Consider the following 16,767-nt stretch of genomic DNA (forward strand, 5'->3'; position numbering starts at 1 on the left):
ATTGAGCGAAGAGAAAAGCAACCATCAAGGCGTCTTCCAACCCGATAAGGGAATATGTGTTGTTGCGTCCAAATCTGGACTAAGTGCAAACCGCAGCGGACCAAGAACAGGTGATTTTGTGCCTTGTCGAGAGCTTGACGTAGCACCAGAAACCCCCAGGGTCACACTCGTTTGCACATCTTGCATGCTCACACCGAGGCCAACTCTTACGATGATCAAAGTGGGAGCAATTCCCTATCGACCAATACGGTGAGTCCAAATGCGAATGATGGATGTGTAAACACACCACTAGATGATATGCTACTGCGATGCAGACCAAGACCGAGACCGTGGGCGACGGTGTGAGAAAGATCACGATGGTGATGATGAGAAGAGCAGGGTAGATAAGACCACTTTCGAGTCTGGTTCAACAAGGTTAGAGAGTCATGGCACAGTGGAATGACTAGACGCCTACATAATTGCGGTCAAGTCGCTGTATCGTCTTCGCGGACTACTGCCCATGAGTTTGGCGAGATGCCGGGACTGGTACCAAATTCGACCAGCTAAGTGGGTAAATGAACTGTGGAAGAAGATGGTATTGCGAAGGTTACCAGTGAGCGCCGAAGCCACCACGTTCGTGAAAAACACGCCTCCATATCCCACCATCAGTGCCGCACGCGCAGAGGCGGGTGGAAGCGGCAGTATCTCCAAGAAACCGCCAACTGCAATTGTCCATTAACACCCCGGTAGTAAGTGATGAGACTCTCTCACTGATTGTACAAGTATAAGAAAGAACGGGGACCGCAATGGCCTTCCAACTGCAGCCCCAAATAACGTAGCATCGATGGATCTGGGAGTGCATCAGAAGGAGCGGACGAAGCAAAAACTGATAGTGGCGTACAAGGACGCCGTCTGCGATAGCACTGAGGCACATCAGAGGATGAAACCATGCGAATAGGAGCATACTTGGCCACAACCCATCGTATTTTGAGAAGAGTGGCGAGAGCGTGCACTCCTACACCGTCGGTTGGTCCGAATAACGGAGGAGGTGGATCTTTCAACGTGAATATTTCATAGATAGGGAAAGCGCTGTTGGTCGCCCCCAGGAAAGCCCAAGTGTATGCCAGAACAAGGTGGACGGTTGACAGAAAGTAAAGCGCAAACATGCAGCCGAGGTGTAGTCGATAGTTGGCTCGTCGGTGCGAGAATAGTATCTGGATGCATTGGAAGAATAAACTGGAATATACGCCTGGGTCTGGATGAATTGTTGAGGAGAGATAGGGAGGGTGGAAAGGTACCGAATGCCAACGAGTCTATCTGCGCTTATCATTAGTTGGAGAATTTGTGGCAAGGTAGAAGGACGGACCGCTAGAGGGAAAAAATCGAGAAAATGGCTGGTCTGTGCCATGAGAGAAACTCAGAACATGGGCGCAAATGGAGAGACCCTAAGTATCACTTTAGCCAAGGTATCCAGGCCGGGTCCAAAGAATCGAAAATATTCAATGCAACTATCAGATCTGCCACTTCTAATTTTGACACGATCGGCTGCGTCATGTTATGCTGCGATTCGTGAAGAAGGGAATATTGTGAGTAAGGGCGCCGGAGAGAGTCTTCGTGAGCCCCAGAACGACAACGAGGAACAGAATCTCGAGTCTTTGAGTGACGTCACCCTGTGACTGCCTGTGACTGCTCTCAAGTTGCAGCAACCGCCAGCAAGAGGAGACATTCGACGGCCTGAGCGGAATATCAACCCGAGTCTCTGCAAATTCCGTGAACTGCGGGTATGGTTTATTCATCTGTAAAATCACACTGAGTTGCTCTGAAGACGATATGCCTGGATTGGGCTGCAAATGTTCACAGGCAGCATGAATGTCTCTGCCAACTTGAAGCCGGAGTTGTTTTAGAACCGGATCGACGCCTCACCGCCTCGACGAGCACAAAGACACTCTCAATATCGTGGACTCGAGTCTGACGTGTTTCTGTTTCAATCCTCGTTCCTTACTTCTCAGGACCTCGGTGCTATCGCACAGCTTCCTTGTATTCGCCGCTAATCAATTCGAGCAACCACATTTCTCTGACAAGCGGAATGCTTTGCCACTCTCTCCTCGAAAGGCAAATGAGTGCCACTTCACGCAGTACAGTGCGATGTTGCGCATCCAGAATGCGGCCAGTAATGACGATGTCGCCCAATGCGAATAAGAGGTGCCTTCAACTTGCAGCATCTTCAACTTGCGGCCGGACATCTTTTTTGTCGCGTGGTTGGGATGCCATTTCTGAACCAAGCAACGCGTCAAGCGTCAAACACTTTTCGGTCTTATCGCACTTGAATCTCCCGACATGAACCCTCCATGATCTCTATATAAAGCAGCTGGCTTTCTGTACTTGGACACCATCCTCCCTAGATCGTTCCTCCCTTTCTCTTCCAACGGCCTACATGTCTTCTATCAAGGACGCGAATACTATAGGTGTGTTTTAGAGTCAGCCTTCACTGGCTTCAAGCATGTTGATCATTGAGTAGCCTCACCTCTTGGTCTTGCAACGACGCCAGACTTCGATAATCTTCTTGGGCTTCCCTATCTTGCCGATGTCATTGATCACGAAATTCGCGTCTTTTGGGCTTTCACGAAGCGCGATTGGTCAGCGAGCGTCATCCCTGGGATGATGTACACAATCGCTGCCCTTCGCTCTCTCGACTCAAGTCCTTCACCCCACTTTATAGCCCGTGCTCTTGGGCGCTCACTCATATACTTCATCCTCTACATCTACAACTTCGACATCGCCAACCAAATCAACGGCGTAGCTGAGGACCGTATCAACAAACCCGACCGCCCTCTTGCGTCCGGGCTAGCCTCCATGAAAGGCGCCTATATTCGCTGGTATGCAACGACAGTCTTACATCTTGTACTTGGTGCTATGTGGGGCGTCCTCCCATGGACTGCCCTGTGGGTTTTCATCACCGTCTACACGAGTTTCTACGGAGGAGACAAGCATTGGACAACCAAGAACCTGCTCTTCATGTCCACCGGAAGTTTGTGCCTGTTACAGGCAGCTTGGGGTCTCGCGGCCCCCATCTCTGGACATCAGACGCGTTGGGGGGTATTGCTGAGCAGCGTTTTCGGGCTCGTGGCGAGCATACAAGACATGCGTGACGTCGAAGGAGACAAGGTTGCTGGACGTCGTACTCTCCCCATCGTTCTCGGAACTCACTTCCGCTGGATAATGACCCTCCTCGTCTGCATCGCCCCTGTTATCTGCTGGCAAGCTGGGTTTTTGCACTACTCGCAACGCTACTGTGGGGCAGTTTTGACGATGGCTATGTTCTATATGGCGCTCAGAGTGATGACTGGCAAGTCGAGCCGGTACGATCACAAAACTTACATGGTCAGTGGTGTTCTCCAAAGTGTTGTCCAATTGATATTGACTGGGGAACAGATCCTCACCTACATTTACTGCGGTTGCGTTGCCGTACCGATGCTTGTTCCATAAAAGGAAGGGGTCAACTTAGTAATATTGTACGTAGACATATATATTTAATCGCTAAAATCGCCACTGTAGCTATTATCGAATTCATAGACTTATTTAGTCGCGGTCCAGAAATCAAAAGTCTGAGCGACCACGCCGGAGCATTCGGCCAACACCAAGCCTGTCCCGGCCTTTTGGTCTTGGACGCAAAGCCCACTGGCGGCTGACTTGATCGCACAACCCGAAGCAAATTCGCCTCCTGCAGGGTCAGAAGATGCGCCTTGAACACATCGTTTGCAATCTATGTCCCAGATCTGACTCCTACGTGGGTTCAACACTCGCAACTTGAAAGAAAAGGCATCCATCCTACTGTTTACTAGTAGCCGCAGCAATGCTCTCCAACACAAGTTGACCGTCGCCCGCATCGACAACCAGCTCATTGTTGGTGATAGCTCTAGTCAACACGAGTCAGATAACTGGAATGTCAATGCCACACTTACTTAATGATGTACGACGTCTGCGCGGAACCGGTCTGCTCAACGTGCCACTCCGCGGTTGCATTCAGCGGGAAGCTTCCGATGTTCTTGTTGAGCAGAGTGCCGGCCACAACAGGGGAGACACCCCATTCCGTTCCGCCAGCAATTATAGACACTCCCACACCCTCGAAGTTCGGGTTACACGTCGTAGCGCGCTGAACTGGCGTGGCAATGGCAAAAATGCACTGAGATGCAAGTGCTGTTAAAGTGAGAGACAACATCAGAAGACGAGGTTGAAGGATGGGGGGGTCCATTGACAAGCTTTTATACGCCAACAAGAGCGGGGTCTAATACCCGAGAATGTCCTTTTGCCGCATAGGCTTAGATCGCTACTTCAAGCCTCTACATTTCACTAACTCGGGCCCGGGGAATACAAACGGCGACGCATAAATCCCGCCAATATTGAATATAGTGGTCCCCATGCGCAAAGTGACTACGGTCATTCAGTTGGACTTTGAAGAAATGGAGAGACGGGCCGCCTAGTATTAGGCAACGCTCTGGCGACAAGGAGACCGAATTGGACGACATTCCTTACTATCTACGAGAGCTGTCTCCGCAAAGAATGGAGGACTTGGATAGACTTCCGTTCAGACTCGGCCAGGAATCGAAGGCACGCACAAACACGTGACCGCGTTTGGAAATAGTTGGACTATACTATACACAACATACACCACACTTACTTACATGATATGATATGCAATGAAATAAATAAAAATGCAAAGGTAAACGCCAACTCACGGCGAGTAGCCTGACCAATATTCCAGCCGGTGCATCATATCGAGGTCACGTGGAACTCTCAGCGCAACCACTTCCTCCCCAGTGGCCGCAAATCGCACCATCGGAACCAGTTTGAGTGCGCTGAGCGATTTCAGCACCTCCTCCTCCGCTTTGCGATTCCCCACCTTCGCATAGAGGTTCGCAAGCGAGTGCAGTCCTTCGATTTCGCCCGCCTGGTTGCTGACTTGTCTGTAGAGACAAATGGCGTCTTTGAAGGCCTCTTCAGCAGTTCCCAGTGCCCCCATGCGTAGATAAAGACAGCCCAACTTGTGCTTGTCCTTCGCGCAGCCCATCTTCTCGCCGACTTGTTGGTGGAGCTGGACTGCCCTGCTCAACGCTTTCTCCGCTTCCGGTAATTGCCTCTTGCGTGCATATAGTTCCCCGAGACTCTGCAGGTCATTCGCCTGGCCCATCACTCCCTGGGTCTGCTCATGCAGCCTGAGCGCGTAGGTCAAGTACGACTCCGCCTCCGACAGTCGTCCGAGCTCCATGCAAACTTCGCTCATGCTAGCCAGGTCGTTTGCCTAACGCAGTTGTGTCAGCACGACAGATCTAGAGCAGACAGTAACCAATTACCTCGCCAAGGAGATCATGAGCTTGTCTGTGCAGATCGGCAGCCTTGTTGAATGACACTTCCGCTTCTTCAAGCTGGTGCCTCCATAGATGGAGGTTCCCCAAACGTCGCAGATCATGTGCCTCTCCTAGAATGCTCTTCGTTTGTCGATGAAGTCGGACAGCCTCATAGAGCGCACTCTCCGCCTCTTCCAAACGTTCCTGTCGCATGAACACGCCGGCGAGTCGTCGTAAAGCACGTGCTTGCCCAACAACATGCTGTGTTGCTCTCAAGAGATTCAAGGCATTTGTCATACAGACCTCTGCGTCCTTCAGTTGCCCAGCTCGCATAAACAGTTTCCCCAGCTCGAGCAGGTCATACCCCTCGCCAAGATAGTTTCGCTCTGCCGTATGCAACTGGAGGGCTTGCTTGAAGGAAGCCTCCGCCGCTTCGAGTTTGCCCCAATGAACATAGAGGCTACCGAGCTCGTACAAGTCATTGGCCTTGGGGGCAAACCAGTCAGCAAAACGTTTCATCTCGGCTGCATCATAGAACATACTTCTCCAGCAGTGTCGTGAGCTTCAACATGAAGTTGAATTGCCTTGCGAAACGCATCGTGGGCACCGTCAGCATCATTACGCCTCACACAGAGCCTTCCTAGCCAAAAATAGCAGGCTGGCAACAGCTCGGAGGTCGGGCTACTGCGAATCGCAAGCTTGATTATGTCATCGACCCCAGATCCCATAAAGACGAGCCATTCTGTGTATGTTATTGACGCTTTTATCAAGGCAAGCCGATTATCGCCACTGGCGAAAGCCTCTGTAAAAACGCTCTGGATGTTGAGCAGTTCCGGAGGGATAACATGGGCCCGTGGGTCTGCATGGTCACGCCCCTCCTCGAGAAGTTGGATGTAGAAATTGACGAGTGCTGTGCGGAATGGGGGTGGGATATGGAGATTGGCTTTGCTGAAGTGTCGGACAGGTGAAAGAAGTCGTATCCGAGGGGTTTCGACTAGTGTTTCATTGTGAACGAGCGCCACCCGCTTGAGCGTTGACACCGCCCTATGGAGGTTGACTTCGGGTGGTAAGTAGTTTTGTAGCCGATCCGCCAACCCTTCTCGATCGGGAAAGCCATCGGGGAGAACAGACAAAAGGGCGAGGACGCTGGCTGCAAAGGGATCCGCACACATACGTGGCGACGAAATGGAGCACTGGATTGAGGCGTCGAGCTTAGATAAACGATCTTCGCCCCCAGTGTCTATCAAACCAGTTCGCTCGTTCTTCCAACGCCGTGCCAAGGTGGCTGTTGTCTCGTTTTCCTCTTGTACCATATGTCCAAGAAGAGTCACTGCCAGGGGAATGCAGTCCACCTCTCGTATCATTTCCTCCGCAAACTCGTCAACCTCTCCAGCAATCGCACGAAACACATTGGCAGCATCCTCAAAATGAAGTGAATGGAGAGGAGGAAGAAGGGGCGCAGACCAACCAGCACTTGGAGCCGGCCGTTGTGTACCGCGCATCGTTACTAACAAAGCCAAAGTCGGGATAGCCATAAATTCCAGAAGTACTTCTTCGACCGCGCGTCGAGTGGTTGCATTGTCCCATGCGGTCTCGAAGTTGTCGAAGCAAATGACGGTCGCGGTTCGTCGGAAAGCAGAAAGGACAATATCGTGCATGTTTTCGTCTAGTTGATCGCGGGGTAGACGAAGAACATTAGCTAGTTCGGTGAGCAACAGCTCAGCTGAGGTTACACCGTCACATGCCACAAAATAACGCGACTCGTAGCGTTCAACGACAAGCTTGTCGTATAAACAAGAGATCGCAAGTGTGGTCTTGCCGATTCCGCCAGCGCCGAGTATGGCTATTCGAGGAGAAGCCGAACCTGTTAGGGTCGCAATAATGGCTGCTCGCTCGCGCTCCCTGCCATACAAGAATGGTGGCTCGGGCGGTATTAATGGACGATGTCTCTGTCTGTTTGATACCATTAAGTCCATAATGTTAAGCATTTCAAGCTTCCACTCACAAGCCTCGGGTCTTCCCTACTAGCAAATTGCTCATCGTGTTCATTTGAATTTCGATGTGAACCAATCGGTTATCCTGGCATTGTCAATCGAGGAAAGAGTCGCAACGAAAAGGCACCATACACTGAAGTTAACACGAAAGTCATCCAGTAGACGCTCAAGTCGAAGCATATCTTCCCACAGCTGACCACGGTTCAGCCAGCGGTCGACACGATGGCTCATCTTTTTGGATGCGCAGTACAGCAGAATGTTATGAACATCTTGGAGAAGTCTTTGGGAAAGTCAGTCGTGGAGAAAGATAGAAATATGACAGGAGACTCACCTGTGGTATGCAACAAGATCGTCCTCGAGATCCTTCAGTCCATCTCTGCCCGGTGCCTCCGAGATTTTCTTCAGTCCCAACAAGATGACTTCCGACCGCCGTTCAACTTTCTCGACCAGCTCCTTGCATCGCCATTTGCTATCAGTGATTTCCTGATATCCGCAGTCAAAAAGACGCGGAAAGAATGAACATACGACTCACCTCCTTGATTTTGATAATTTGCAGCATTACCCCGCACAGCGCCTTGACATACGGGACGTGTTGAAGCGCCTCCCCCACATCCTTGGCTATTGCGAACAAGACTGAAGCTGTTTCGAGACGCAATACAGGAATAGCTGTGGCCGTCCGGCTTGGCTTCGAAGGTCCTGCTGGGGTTATAGGTGCAGAATAGTTTGAGAACGAAGGGAGGGAAGAAGTTGTCAAGCTTCGACAGCCGTTGCCCGCAAATCTCGCTGAGCGACTCATAGGAAGAGAGAAAGAAAGAAAGGGGGCGAAACGACCGTATCTTTTTAAACTGCTGTATTCCGGTGCCACGGGGCTGCTAAACCGAATGGAGGAGTCTGTGGGGAATCCGGACCTCACAGCAATTCCGTCAAGTAGCTGAGCTTTCGAAAGACACCATCAACAATTAACTGAATGGTGGCGTGCGGGTAGTCATGATGCGTCATCGAGGGATTTTGGCGAAGCGGTTTTCAACGGTGGTTGGAAGAAAGGAAGTGGGTCAGGATACGAAACAAGACATGAGTGATCTGCTAGATGTTTGGAGTGATTGCGTATAACTCGTTCGTGGGCGTTCTTCGAATTCGTCGCCCTCCTCGGATTCTAAACACGGTATCATTGTTGTCGTCAGACGCGGCCACGTGTTTTACGCACCTCCACGGTCAACTGTCAAATGTCATGTTGGAGCCAGATTAGTACTTTGCCCTTTTCAAGATCCTCGGCGTCTTAGAGCGCAGCAACAGCTGTTATCTCGTATGCTCCTTCCGTGGTTCAACGTGTGCAAACGACTTTTTTCGCGGGTTCGGATCTCTTGGGTTCACAGAAAATGTGCCTAACAACGGCAGGTGGCAAAGCTGTTAGGTGAATCAACTTGTATTGAAAAATCAATACTGGCCAGAAAGCGTACCGTGTACTCTGCTTGTTTGGCATCTACTGGGTCATCGACTGCTCAAATTTCCGTGTCTGTTCCTCTAGCCATTCCCACAGGTCACGCCCATTTTTTGGATCATCGACATCGGGACGGTGTTGTCGGACTTGACCCCAAGGTGCAATGTACTGTCGGAACAAGGGCGGAAGCATGAATAACTGTTGCGATATTCTGTCATTGGTTCACTGACCTTGCCGTTCAAACCAGCTGCTTCTGGTGAGGTGCCAGCCCATAGCTGTCCCACAGCCCCCTAGGCCGGCGGGTAGAATAAGAAGAGCTTCTATAGAGTCCTTAGTCAAAGACGACTCCAGAGCGCCGACGGGGGTACGCACCGACAATAGAGCAACGCTCCCTTGCGTATTTTGCGATATGTCAGTGTTGAGATTACCTAAAAAGAGGTCTGAGCTACAAATCACAACATGATTTGGAGTTTCTATGCACCTGGGTTCACAGACACGGAAACGATGCCTTCGGAGCCATAGCGACGCGCTAACTCCATAGCCATCACAGCATCAGCCTATCTGTCTTGAGTCGACTTTCAAATATCGAAACGGTACAAACCCATTTGCTCTGCGCGTATAGAACAAAGGGCTTTTGTCGGCGCTGCTGGGGACTCTCTACAAATGTCGCGTAGTCTACCGTGGCCACGTAATGGGCCATGGAAGTCAGATTGACGATTCGGGCCGTATTGTGTGCACGTGCAGTCGCTAATAGCGTTGGTAGAAGCAGCTGGGTCAGGTAAAAATGTCCTAATTGACACGGTCAGAGTGTGACAGTGAGCCTCAGGAAGACTTACCGACCACATTGGTTAAGAACACCAGGTCATAACCATTGGAGGTGCTCCGTTGGTTGGGAGGCACCATGATCCCTCTGGTATTGGCATGTCGATTAAGGGGGAGTAACGGTCAAGCGCACACATACCCGTTGTTGCACAAGACATGTAGCTCCGTCTCCTGCCTGACATTAGTTAGCTTCGAACGACCCTGTCATCAAATGCTGGCACCTCTGGAATTCCATCGCAGCACTCTTCACCGACGCTAGATCGGAAAGGTCAAGTTCCAAGAATATAGCTCGTTTCCCCGTTACTCGTTCTAGCTCATCAATTGCTTGACTCGCTTTTTGTGGGTTTCGGGAGGCCATATAAACCTTGGCATTATGCTGGAGAAGGGCCTGTTCAAGTTTCTTGAGTCGGCGGTCAATCAAGCGAGAGCATGAGGCGCACCTTGACCGTCTCTTTTCCGATTCCTGAGTTCCCGCCGGTTACTATAATTACTCTCCCTGTGAGGTCTGGCATATCGTCCGCACTCCATTTCGGTCTTCCACAGAAGAAAGACTGTTGGATAAGGGCGAGGGTGTTGGTTGGCGTCAGATGCCACAGACTGAAAGGTATTATGTTGCCCATAGTTGTTTGTTTGCAGAGAATAGAAGGTTTGATGTCACGTGCACCACCTCGATTGATTTTGGCCCCATCTTCTAGCATGATGTCCTTCCTCTCTTTGTCGAACTACCAGGCTTGAAATGAAGCCTACATCCACTCTCCTCCGTGAGCTACTCGACCGTGACCAAATAACTGTTCTCCCTGGTGTCTATGATGGAATATCCGCCCGCATTGCTCTGAGTGAAGGCTTCGAGGCCCTCTATATGACCGGTGCTGGAACTTCAGCATCTGTGCTCGGCCAACCGGACCTCGGAATTGTCACTCTAAACGACATGCTCAGCAACGCGGCCATGATTGCTGGCTTGAACCATGCGATTCCTGTTATTGCTGATGGTGGGTGTTATCTCGGGGGTTGACCGGCCGCCTTAAACGAATCTTGACTGTAGCGGATACCGGTTTCGGTGGCGCTGCCATGTGTGCGAGAACTACAACGTTGTACATTCGTTCTGGCGTCGCGGGGTTTCACATCGAAGACCAAGTGCAGCAGAAGGTGAATTGGTGATCCATGAGTTAGACTCGTTGACTTGACGAGTTTGCAGCGCTGTGGCCACCTGGGGAGCAAGCAACTTGTTTCTCTGGAAGAATATCTCATCCGCATTCGAGCAGCTGCAAATGCACGTGCCGCTCTAGGCTCGGACATTGTAATTATTGCTCGCTCGGATGCCGTTGCGCCTGCTGGACTTTCCGAGGCGATTCGCCGCTGTAAAGCAGCAATTTCCGTCGGGGCAGATGTTGCTTTCATCGAAGGATTCCGTTCTCAAGAAGAAGCCAAAGAAGCCGTTCGTACATTGGCTCCAACCCCCGTCCTACTCAATCTTGCGACCAATGGTGTGACTCCGAACTGGACTGTCAAGGAGGCGAAAGAGATGGGCTTCAAACTTGTTATATTTCCGTGTTCCGGGATGATTCCTGCTGCCCTGGCCATTCGGAAAGCATACCAGGAGATCAAGACACAGGGAAGTGATGTTGAAGGGTGTGGAGGGGTGGGACCAAAGGGTTTCTTTGAAATCGTTGGTTTGAATGAGATAATGGATGTCGATGCTGCTGCGGGGGGCAGTTTTTCGCTCGAGAGTTGAAGCGTGGTGTAAAAATAATATCACATGAAAGAGCGCACTGATAAACGCAAACAAGGCTACTTTGTTATCTGTGCCTCGTGGCCTTCACGTTTTGGACGTCTCCCTTCCTTTTCATGCATCCAGCATTATACTCCCCCTCCACGTTCGACATTTAGACAACATTGAAGTCGAGGCAAGGGCAAGGGTATCGCGGGTGATGTATCTTTGCAGATGGGCTGTCGAGATCGCTTACCAAGTGTGTGAATCCCGCCCTTGGCGAGAACGGAACGGTTTATGACGGAGTTTGGTGGCTCGGTCAAAGCGGGTAAATTGAAGATGACAGAGAGTGTCTTTCGCGGCGCACCAAGCTTCAAATCAAATGAATATGAAAGCATTTCTCAGCAATCGATTCACAGCGATTCACTCACGCGTTTCTTTGCTTCCGCGGACCATTGGCGGCTGATTCAGACGGTCGCAGGACTTTGCCTGGGCATGGCCGAGGATTCGAGAGAATTCGAGTCTCCCGTCGACACCGTGGCCAGCATCTCTAGTGGTTTCGGACGACCAGGGCTAGGGTTCAGACACAACATCACGACATCAATCTCGACTTGATCGGGGCGAAATCTGAGCAAAATTGCTCGTCGTTGAGGCCAGTGGCGGACTCGGAGCGGGCATATGCGCGGTTGGTGACGCGTCACCAGTGCTCGGGGTGAGTAATCGACGATATCTGGCCGGACAATGCCAAATTTGGACGGTCCTTTTTATAACCTTTACCCTGTGACGGTAACTCTTTCTAACTCTGTTTTCTTCTGCGCAACTGCGTCGGACGGCCGTGATGCTCACCCTCACCCCTGGCTCGTCCTGCGATGTTTGCGCAGAAGAATACGGTCCCCATTGCCTTCCGAATTCAATCCCTTGCGGTCCGTTTTTTTTTCTGTTTTCCTCGCTCTTTTTTTCGCCGATTCTTACTTTCTTCCTGCAGGACACGTTTTATGCGCTAGCTGTTGCATGACTATTGCAGAGAAGACTGCCCCCAAGCTGTCTCCTGCCTGTCCCTTTTGTCGAGAAAATTTTACTCCCGACTCTGTTCGTCTAATTCGACTCGATTTCAATACTAGCGGGTGGACCACGCCCCGGCGACTTCCCAACATCGACACCAACCCTCCCGACTTTGCTAGCGATGCTTGGAACAAAGGACTTATGATGGCTGACGGCTGTTCTCGCACTCGTCTCGATGCTCGCCGTCTCGAAGCCAAGGTTGCCAAAGTCGCAGCAAAGAAGTGCTCAGTGGAGGAGGTGACGCATCTCCACAAGGAGCTCCAAGAGTGGCTCATGTCCGATCCCAAAGACGACGACGAGGTAGGTTTTCGGCTATCGTTTCCGCTCCAATTCGCTATTCAACCATCGATCCACAGTCTCGTGCACAAATCTCGTCGTTGACTCTTAGCGCAGCCCTTTTACGCGCGATCCTTACGAATCAGGTGGCTCATTCTGAGTCAAGCCGGTTGGCCAAGAATGTTGAAGCCAATCTCAAGACCAAGCTCGATGACCTAGACCTCATGAACAGTAAACTCGATTCGGAACTGAAACGGTGCGTCGACTTGTCTGTGTCTGCGATGACCTGAACTGACTGGGTTTTGTAGACAAGTGAGTCACGATTTTCCGGATTAGTCAGCAACTAACCAGCTTTAGCGAACCGCATATTCCCAAAAGGCACAGGAATGTCAAAGCCTGAGGCAGGAAATGAGTCGCATGAAAATTGTCCCCGCGACCCAACCTGCCCCGCCACCACCCACCTCGTCCATGGAGGCCCGTCATCTTTCGCCATCACCTCCACCAATGCCCACAACATACACCTCATCGGCATCTTCCGCTGCTCGCTTCAGTTGGACCCATACTCGTTCATCATCGTTGTTTTCTCGACCAACAACACCTGCTCCCCATCTGGCACGTGCCCAAACACCTGGCCCAGTCTCCCCTCCTCGTCCTTACACTCCAGCCCCACCCAGATCCCAAACTCCCGGTCCAACACGTTCCAATAGCATTAGCTTCGCCAGCGCTAACGCGGCTGCCCGTCTCGAGAAATCACCCACTAGAGCTCAGACGCCAGTTCCGCCTTCCCGAGCCAACACAACGACCCCCACCCCAACGCGTCACGTGTCCATGACCGCCGCATCGACTCCTCTTCGCTCGCATACACCAGCTCCAGTTCAGACAACCGCACCTGCTCCACGTGCCCGTCGTCTGTCACACCCTTCGGCGCCACCACTTGCGGCTCGATCTCTTTCAGAAGAGAAATATGAAGCACAAGCACTGCACCAGCGCTGGCTTCCCAACACCTTTGACGACAAAGTCAAATATATGGTTCGTCCCCCCTCTCGGTCGGCCTACACATTCCGTGGCTATCGAGTCTCGGTCGAGGAAGAAGACGATGATTAATGAAAAGAAAAAAAAAAGAAAAGAAAATCAACGCAACGACACGGCGCAATGAACTCACGGACTCACGGACCTTTACGACTCAACGACATCGTGGTTAATGCCACATTACATTAATGCCCAGACGCGTTCTCCCGACTTCCATATCGGGTACGACTCATCCCCCCCCAAAAAAACACACAAACCGGCGATCTCGTCCTATTTCCATTTTCGCTTTTGGCACACCGCATACTAGTCGGTCACTGCTTCTGCGCACTCTCCGATTCGCAGTACTGTACATATTCGAATTTCGTTTTCCCTTTCCGACAGCTTTTCCACGACTCTTCGCTTCTGTTTTCGCTCTCCATCTTCCTCTCTCTCGCGTCCTTGAATATGCTCATCCTTGTAGCCCACACTTTGATACCACGCACGTACATACCAGCCTTTTACTCTTTTTTATCGAGATTGGGTCTCGTTTGCTTCGTTTTCCCCAGCTTTCACGCTCCTGGACGCGGTCTTTCTGTAGCACCTCACGCACCTAGACACCATCTGCACAATTACTTAACTCTGCATATCTCATCCAGACGGACAATCTCCCTCCCACCTTCTTCGTATATAGCGAGAAGTGAAAGTACCATAGAACCGTGTGTAATGGAATGAATGATGATTCGGAGGAGAAATGAACTTTTTGGAGGGCAAGCCTCGCGGAGCACGCGAGGCGAAATTTGGGGTAAATTACCTGTTTAAGGCCAAGTAATCTCAGGGCAGACACCAGACAAACGGTAGCAAGAAGTAGGTATAAGTTCATTTCGACAGACTTGACTTGACATTCAACGTTTGCGCCACCGAAGGATAAGCGCGGTACAAATTCCACGATCTGCTTTCTCGCAACTCAGCAAGTGAGTCTGGGTTAGAGTTGGCGACATCAACTTGAAGGGTCAATAACTCTGGAGATCGCATCTCAGCGCTAGTTGGTAGGCAAGGAAAATTACGTGCCATGGATGACAAGATATTGGGGAACAATTTGGGCCTCAGGAGCAGACGGCACACTCCTTCCAGTTTTGAGATTGTCGATGCACTTGTACGTCCTCGTTCGCACCCAGCCGTCTATGCCAGTCAAAGCGCGTAATAAAGTGTCCGACCATCCTTCAAAGGCTTCATCGCCAGCTGGGAAATCGACCCAATGCGTGATGATATGGCGCGTTGGGTTATCCGGTTTATAGGAAGAAGTGAGGGCAGACTCTCCGGAGTCCTTACATAACTTGTACGTTCGACGGTCGAGAATAGCAAGGCGCTGGACAAGATCCGCCTCTCTTGGGCTGCGATTCGCACGGAGACGCGTATAAGAGTGGTGCTGGAAAGTTGCAGTATCGTCGATATCATACACAGCAAGCCAAGAAGGAGTTTGGGAGTCTGCGGCGCTGAATCTGGCTCCCGTGAGGAAGGAAGGGAGGTGGTCCAGTCGTAATGGAACGTGTTCATGGTTGTACCAATCTGTTGAGTTAGAACAGATAAGACTCAGAAGGGGGGCCAAAACCTTGAAATTCCTCAAGGGAAACGCTTTCCCCTGGTTCAGAGGTAACGAGCAGAAAACCTGGTGGCATTACAAAGCAAGGGTAGGCTGAAGGATATTCCGATTCCGATTTTAGCTTGACCGACCATGTTGACGGTTACTGGCGACCACTGGAAGGCGTCTCAGACTTGAAGCCTTCAGAGTCGTCGCAAGATCTGATAATCACTTGTCGCGTAGGCCCGGGCCCTCGCACATCATCGGCAACTCAACGCAAACGTTGACGAGTAAGTTAGCTGGGGGACTATTTTTGTCAGTTCAACACAGTGACGACACTCAACAGGTGCTGACCGGCATTTTTTCTCTGCCCTCAACGAGCGCCTGTCTCTCGACAGGGTAGAGATTTCGACTGATACTCTGCCACCGCCTCGGTCACAGACCCTCACCGAGCACCTCTTTCCATTCATGATTCTACACGCAATGGCCCTGCTAATTACCTACTGCGCACTTTAAAAGCCACTATAGGTCCATTCGTACCTTATGGATGACACAGAAACCCTGCCTTCATACAACCAGCGGTTCTCTGTTGTTTCTGAACCTCCCGTCTATGGCACAGACGACGGAGTTAGTCATTCGGAACTCCCATCGACTATCTCGTCACGGCCACCGACCAAGGAATTCACGTATGAGATGAAAAACTTTTTGGACAAACCTTGGGCCACAGTCACTGTCCAAGCAGATGGTCGTTTGAGTCGCGATACTCCAGTTTTTCTCGAAGGATCGACCCTCGAGGGAAATATTAAGCTCAAGCTGCGTAGTTCGGAGGCCATTATCTCAGTTTGCTTCTTCGTATGTTGTTTCAACGCTATTGTTGCCAGTCGTGAGCTCACAGAGACGCAGCTTCGAGGGGTGCTTCTTACCTCAGGCGACCCACCGGAAGTCTACATGTTCTTCAATCTCCGTCATTTCGTGTGGACCTGGGATATGGGCGATCCTCGAGCCCCTCAGCCTGCTAATACGGAGGCCCGTTGGAAAAACAAACTCAAAGGAGAATATGAATGGCCATTCTCTTTCAAATTCCCAGAGTTTACCACGCACCCCAAAGCCTCTGCTGGCGCATATCGTCTGCCCCATACTTTCACCGATCCCAAATCGCGGGGCAGCATCGGCTATAATCTCGGAGTCTACATCCACCGCGAGGGCAAATGGAGACCAGACGACACGCTGACGGCGCCATATGGCTATTTTTCGACTCAGCAGCCGGGTCGACCATCGCCTCAAAGGTTGCTTTCCTTCCAAAACAACACTAGCCTTCCTGGTCCATTCGAAGATCCAACAGGCTGGCATGCACTGGATCCTGTTTCCTTACGAGGGAGAGTGTTTGGAGACCGCGATGTCGAGTGTGAATGCTCAGTATGTAATACGTTGTAGGTGCCACGGCTCGGAACTGACATTGCTATCACAGGTATTCCTAGCTCATCCTGTCCGTTGATGATCCATGGTTTCCGGGCGTTGACTAATACGCCACTAGCTGCGCTATACACGAACTACTG

General features: G+C 51.1%; 6 protein-coding genes across 6 annotated transcripts; 2 read left to right on the forward strand and 4 right to left on the reverse strand.

The window, feature by feature from the left end:
• Positions 1–24: 24 nt before the first annotated feature.
• On the reverse strand, positions 25–1,387 carry MIND_00612800 (Rtt106 domain-containing protein; the record flags this gene model as incomplete). Its single annotated transcript, XM_037362881.1, has 8 exons — positions 25–234; positions 287–401; positions 455–701; positions 751–829; positions 881–902; positions 946–1,234; positions 1,278–1,296; positions 1,346–1,387. The coding sequence occupies 8 exons, from the start codon at positions 1,385–1,387 to the stop codon at positions 25–27; spliced, it is 1,023 nt and encodes a 340-aa protein (XP_037220802.1).
• A 1,026-nt stretch (positions 1,388–2,413) lies between these two features.
• On the forward strand, positions 2,414–3,465 carry MIND_00612900 (UbiA prenyltransferase; the record flags this gene model as incomplete). Its single annotated transcript, XM_037362882.1, has 3 exons — positions 2,414–2,444; positions 2,498–3,360; positions 3,412–3,465. The coding sequence occupies 3 exons, from the start codon at positions 2,414–2,416 to the stop codon at positions 3,463–3,465; spliced, it is 948 nt and encodes a 315-aa protein (XP_037220803.1).
• Positions 3,466–4,711: 1,246 nt separating this feature from the next.
• MIND_00613000 (Tetratricopeptide repeat protein 28) lies at positions 4,712–8,114 on the reverse strand (the record flags this gene model as incomplete). The annotated part of the gene is made up of 7 exons (XM_037362883.1): positions 4,712–5,278; positions 5,331–5,810; positions 5,867–7,277; positions 7,330–7,403; positions 7,451–7,598; positions 7,650–7,801; positions 7,851–8,114. The coding sequence occupies 7 exons, from the start codon at positions 8,112–8,114 to the stop codon at positions 4,712–4,714; spliced, it is 3,096 nt and encodes a 1,031-aa protein (XP_037220804.1).
• Positions 8,115–9,046: 932 nt separating this feature from the next.
• On the reverse strand, positions 9,047–10,198 carry MIND_00613100 (NAD(P)-binding protein; the record flags this gene model as incomplete). Its single annotated transcript, XM_037362884.1, has 8 exons — positions 9,047–9,076; positions 9,129–9,184; positions 9,238–9,313; positions 9,358–9,545; positions 9,593–9,666; positions 9,718–9,753; positions 9,800–9,966; positions 10,019–10,198. The coding sequence occupies 8 exons, from the start codon at positions 10,196–10,198 to the stop codon at positions 9,047–9,049; spliced, it is 807 nt and encodes a 268-aa protein (XP_037220805.1).
• Positions 10,199–12,091: 1,893 nt separating this feature from the next.
• MIND_00613300 (RING-type domain-containing protein) lies at positions 12,092–13,728 on the forward strand (the record flags this gene model as incomplete). The annotated part of the gene is made up of 4 exons (XM_037362885.1): positions 12,092–12,209; positions 12,272–12,648; positions 12,705–12,896; positions 12,982–13,728. The coding sequence occupies exons 1-4, from the start codon at positions 12,125–12,127 to the stop codon at positions 13,726–13,728; spliced, it is 1,401 nt and encodes a 466-aa protein (XP_037220806.1). The 5' UTR covers positions 12,092–12,124.
• A 780-nt stretch (positions 13,729–14,508) lies between these two features.
• Positions 14,509–15,308, reverse strand: MIND_00613400 (uncharacterized protein; the record flags this gene model as incomplete). Its single annotated transcript, XM_037362886.1, has 3 exons — positions 14,509–14,651; positions 14,701–15,198; positions 15,242–15,308. The coding sequence occupies 3 exons, from the start codon at positions 15,306–15,308 to the stop codon at positions 14,509–14,511; spliced, it is 708 nt and encodes a 235-aa protein (XP_037220807.1).
• Between the last annotated feature and the right edge of the window lie 1,459 nt (positions 15,309–16,767).

The sequence above is a fragment of the Mycena indigotica genome (assembly GCF_014461135.1).
Source record: "Mycena indigotica strain 171206Taipei chromosome Unknown Mind.scaff0005, whole genome shotgun sequence".
Taxonomy (NCBI): Eukaryota; Fungi; Basidiomycota; class Agaricomycetes; order Agaricales; family Mycenaceae; genus Mycena; species Mycena indigotica.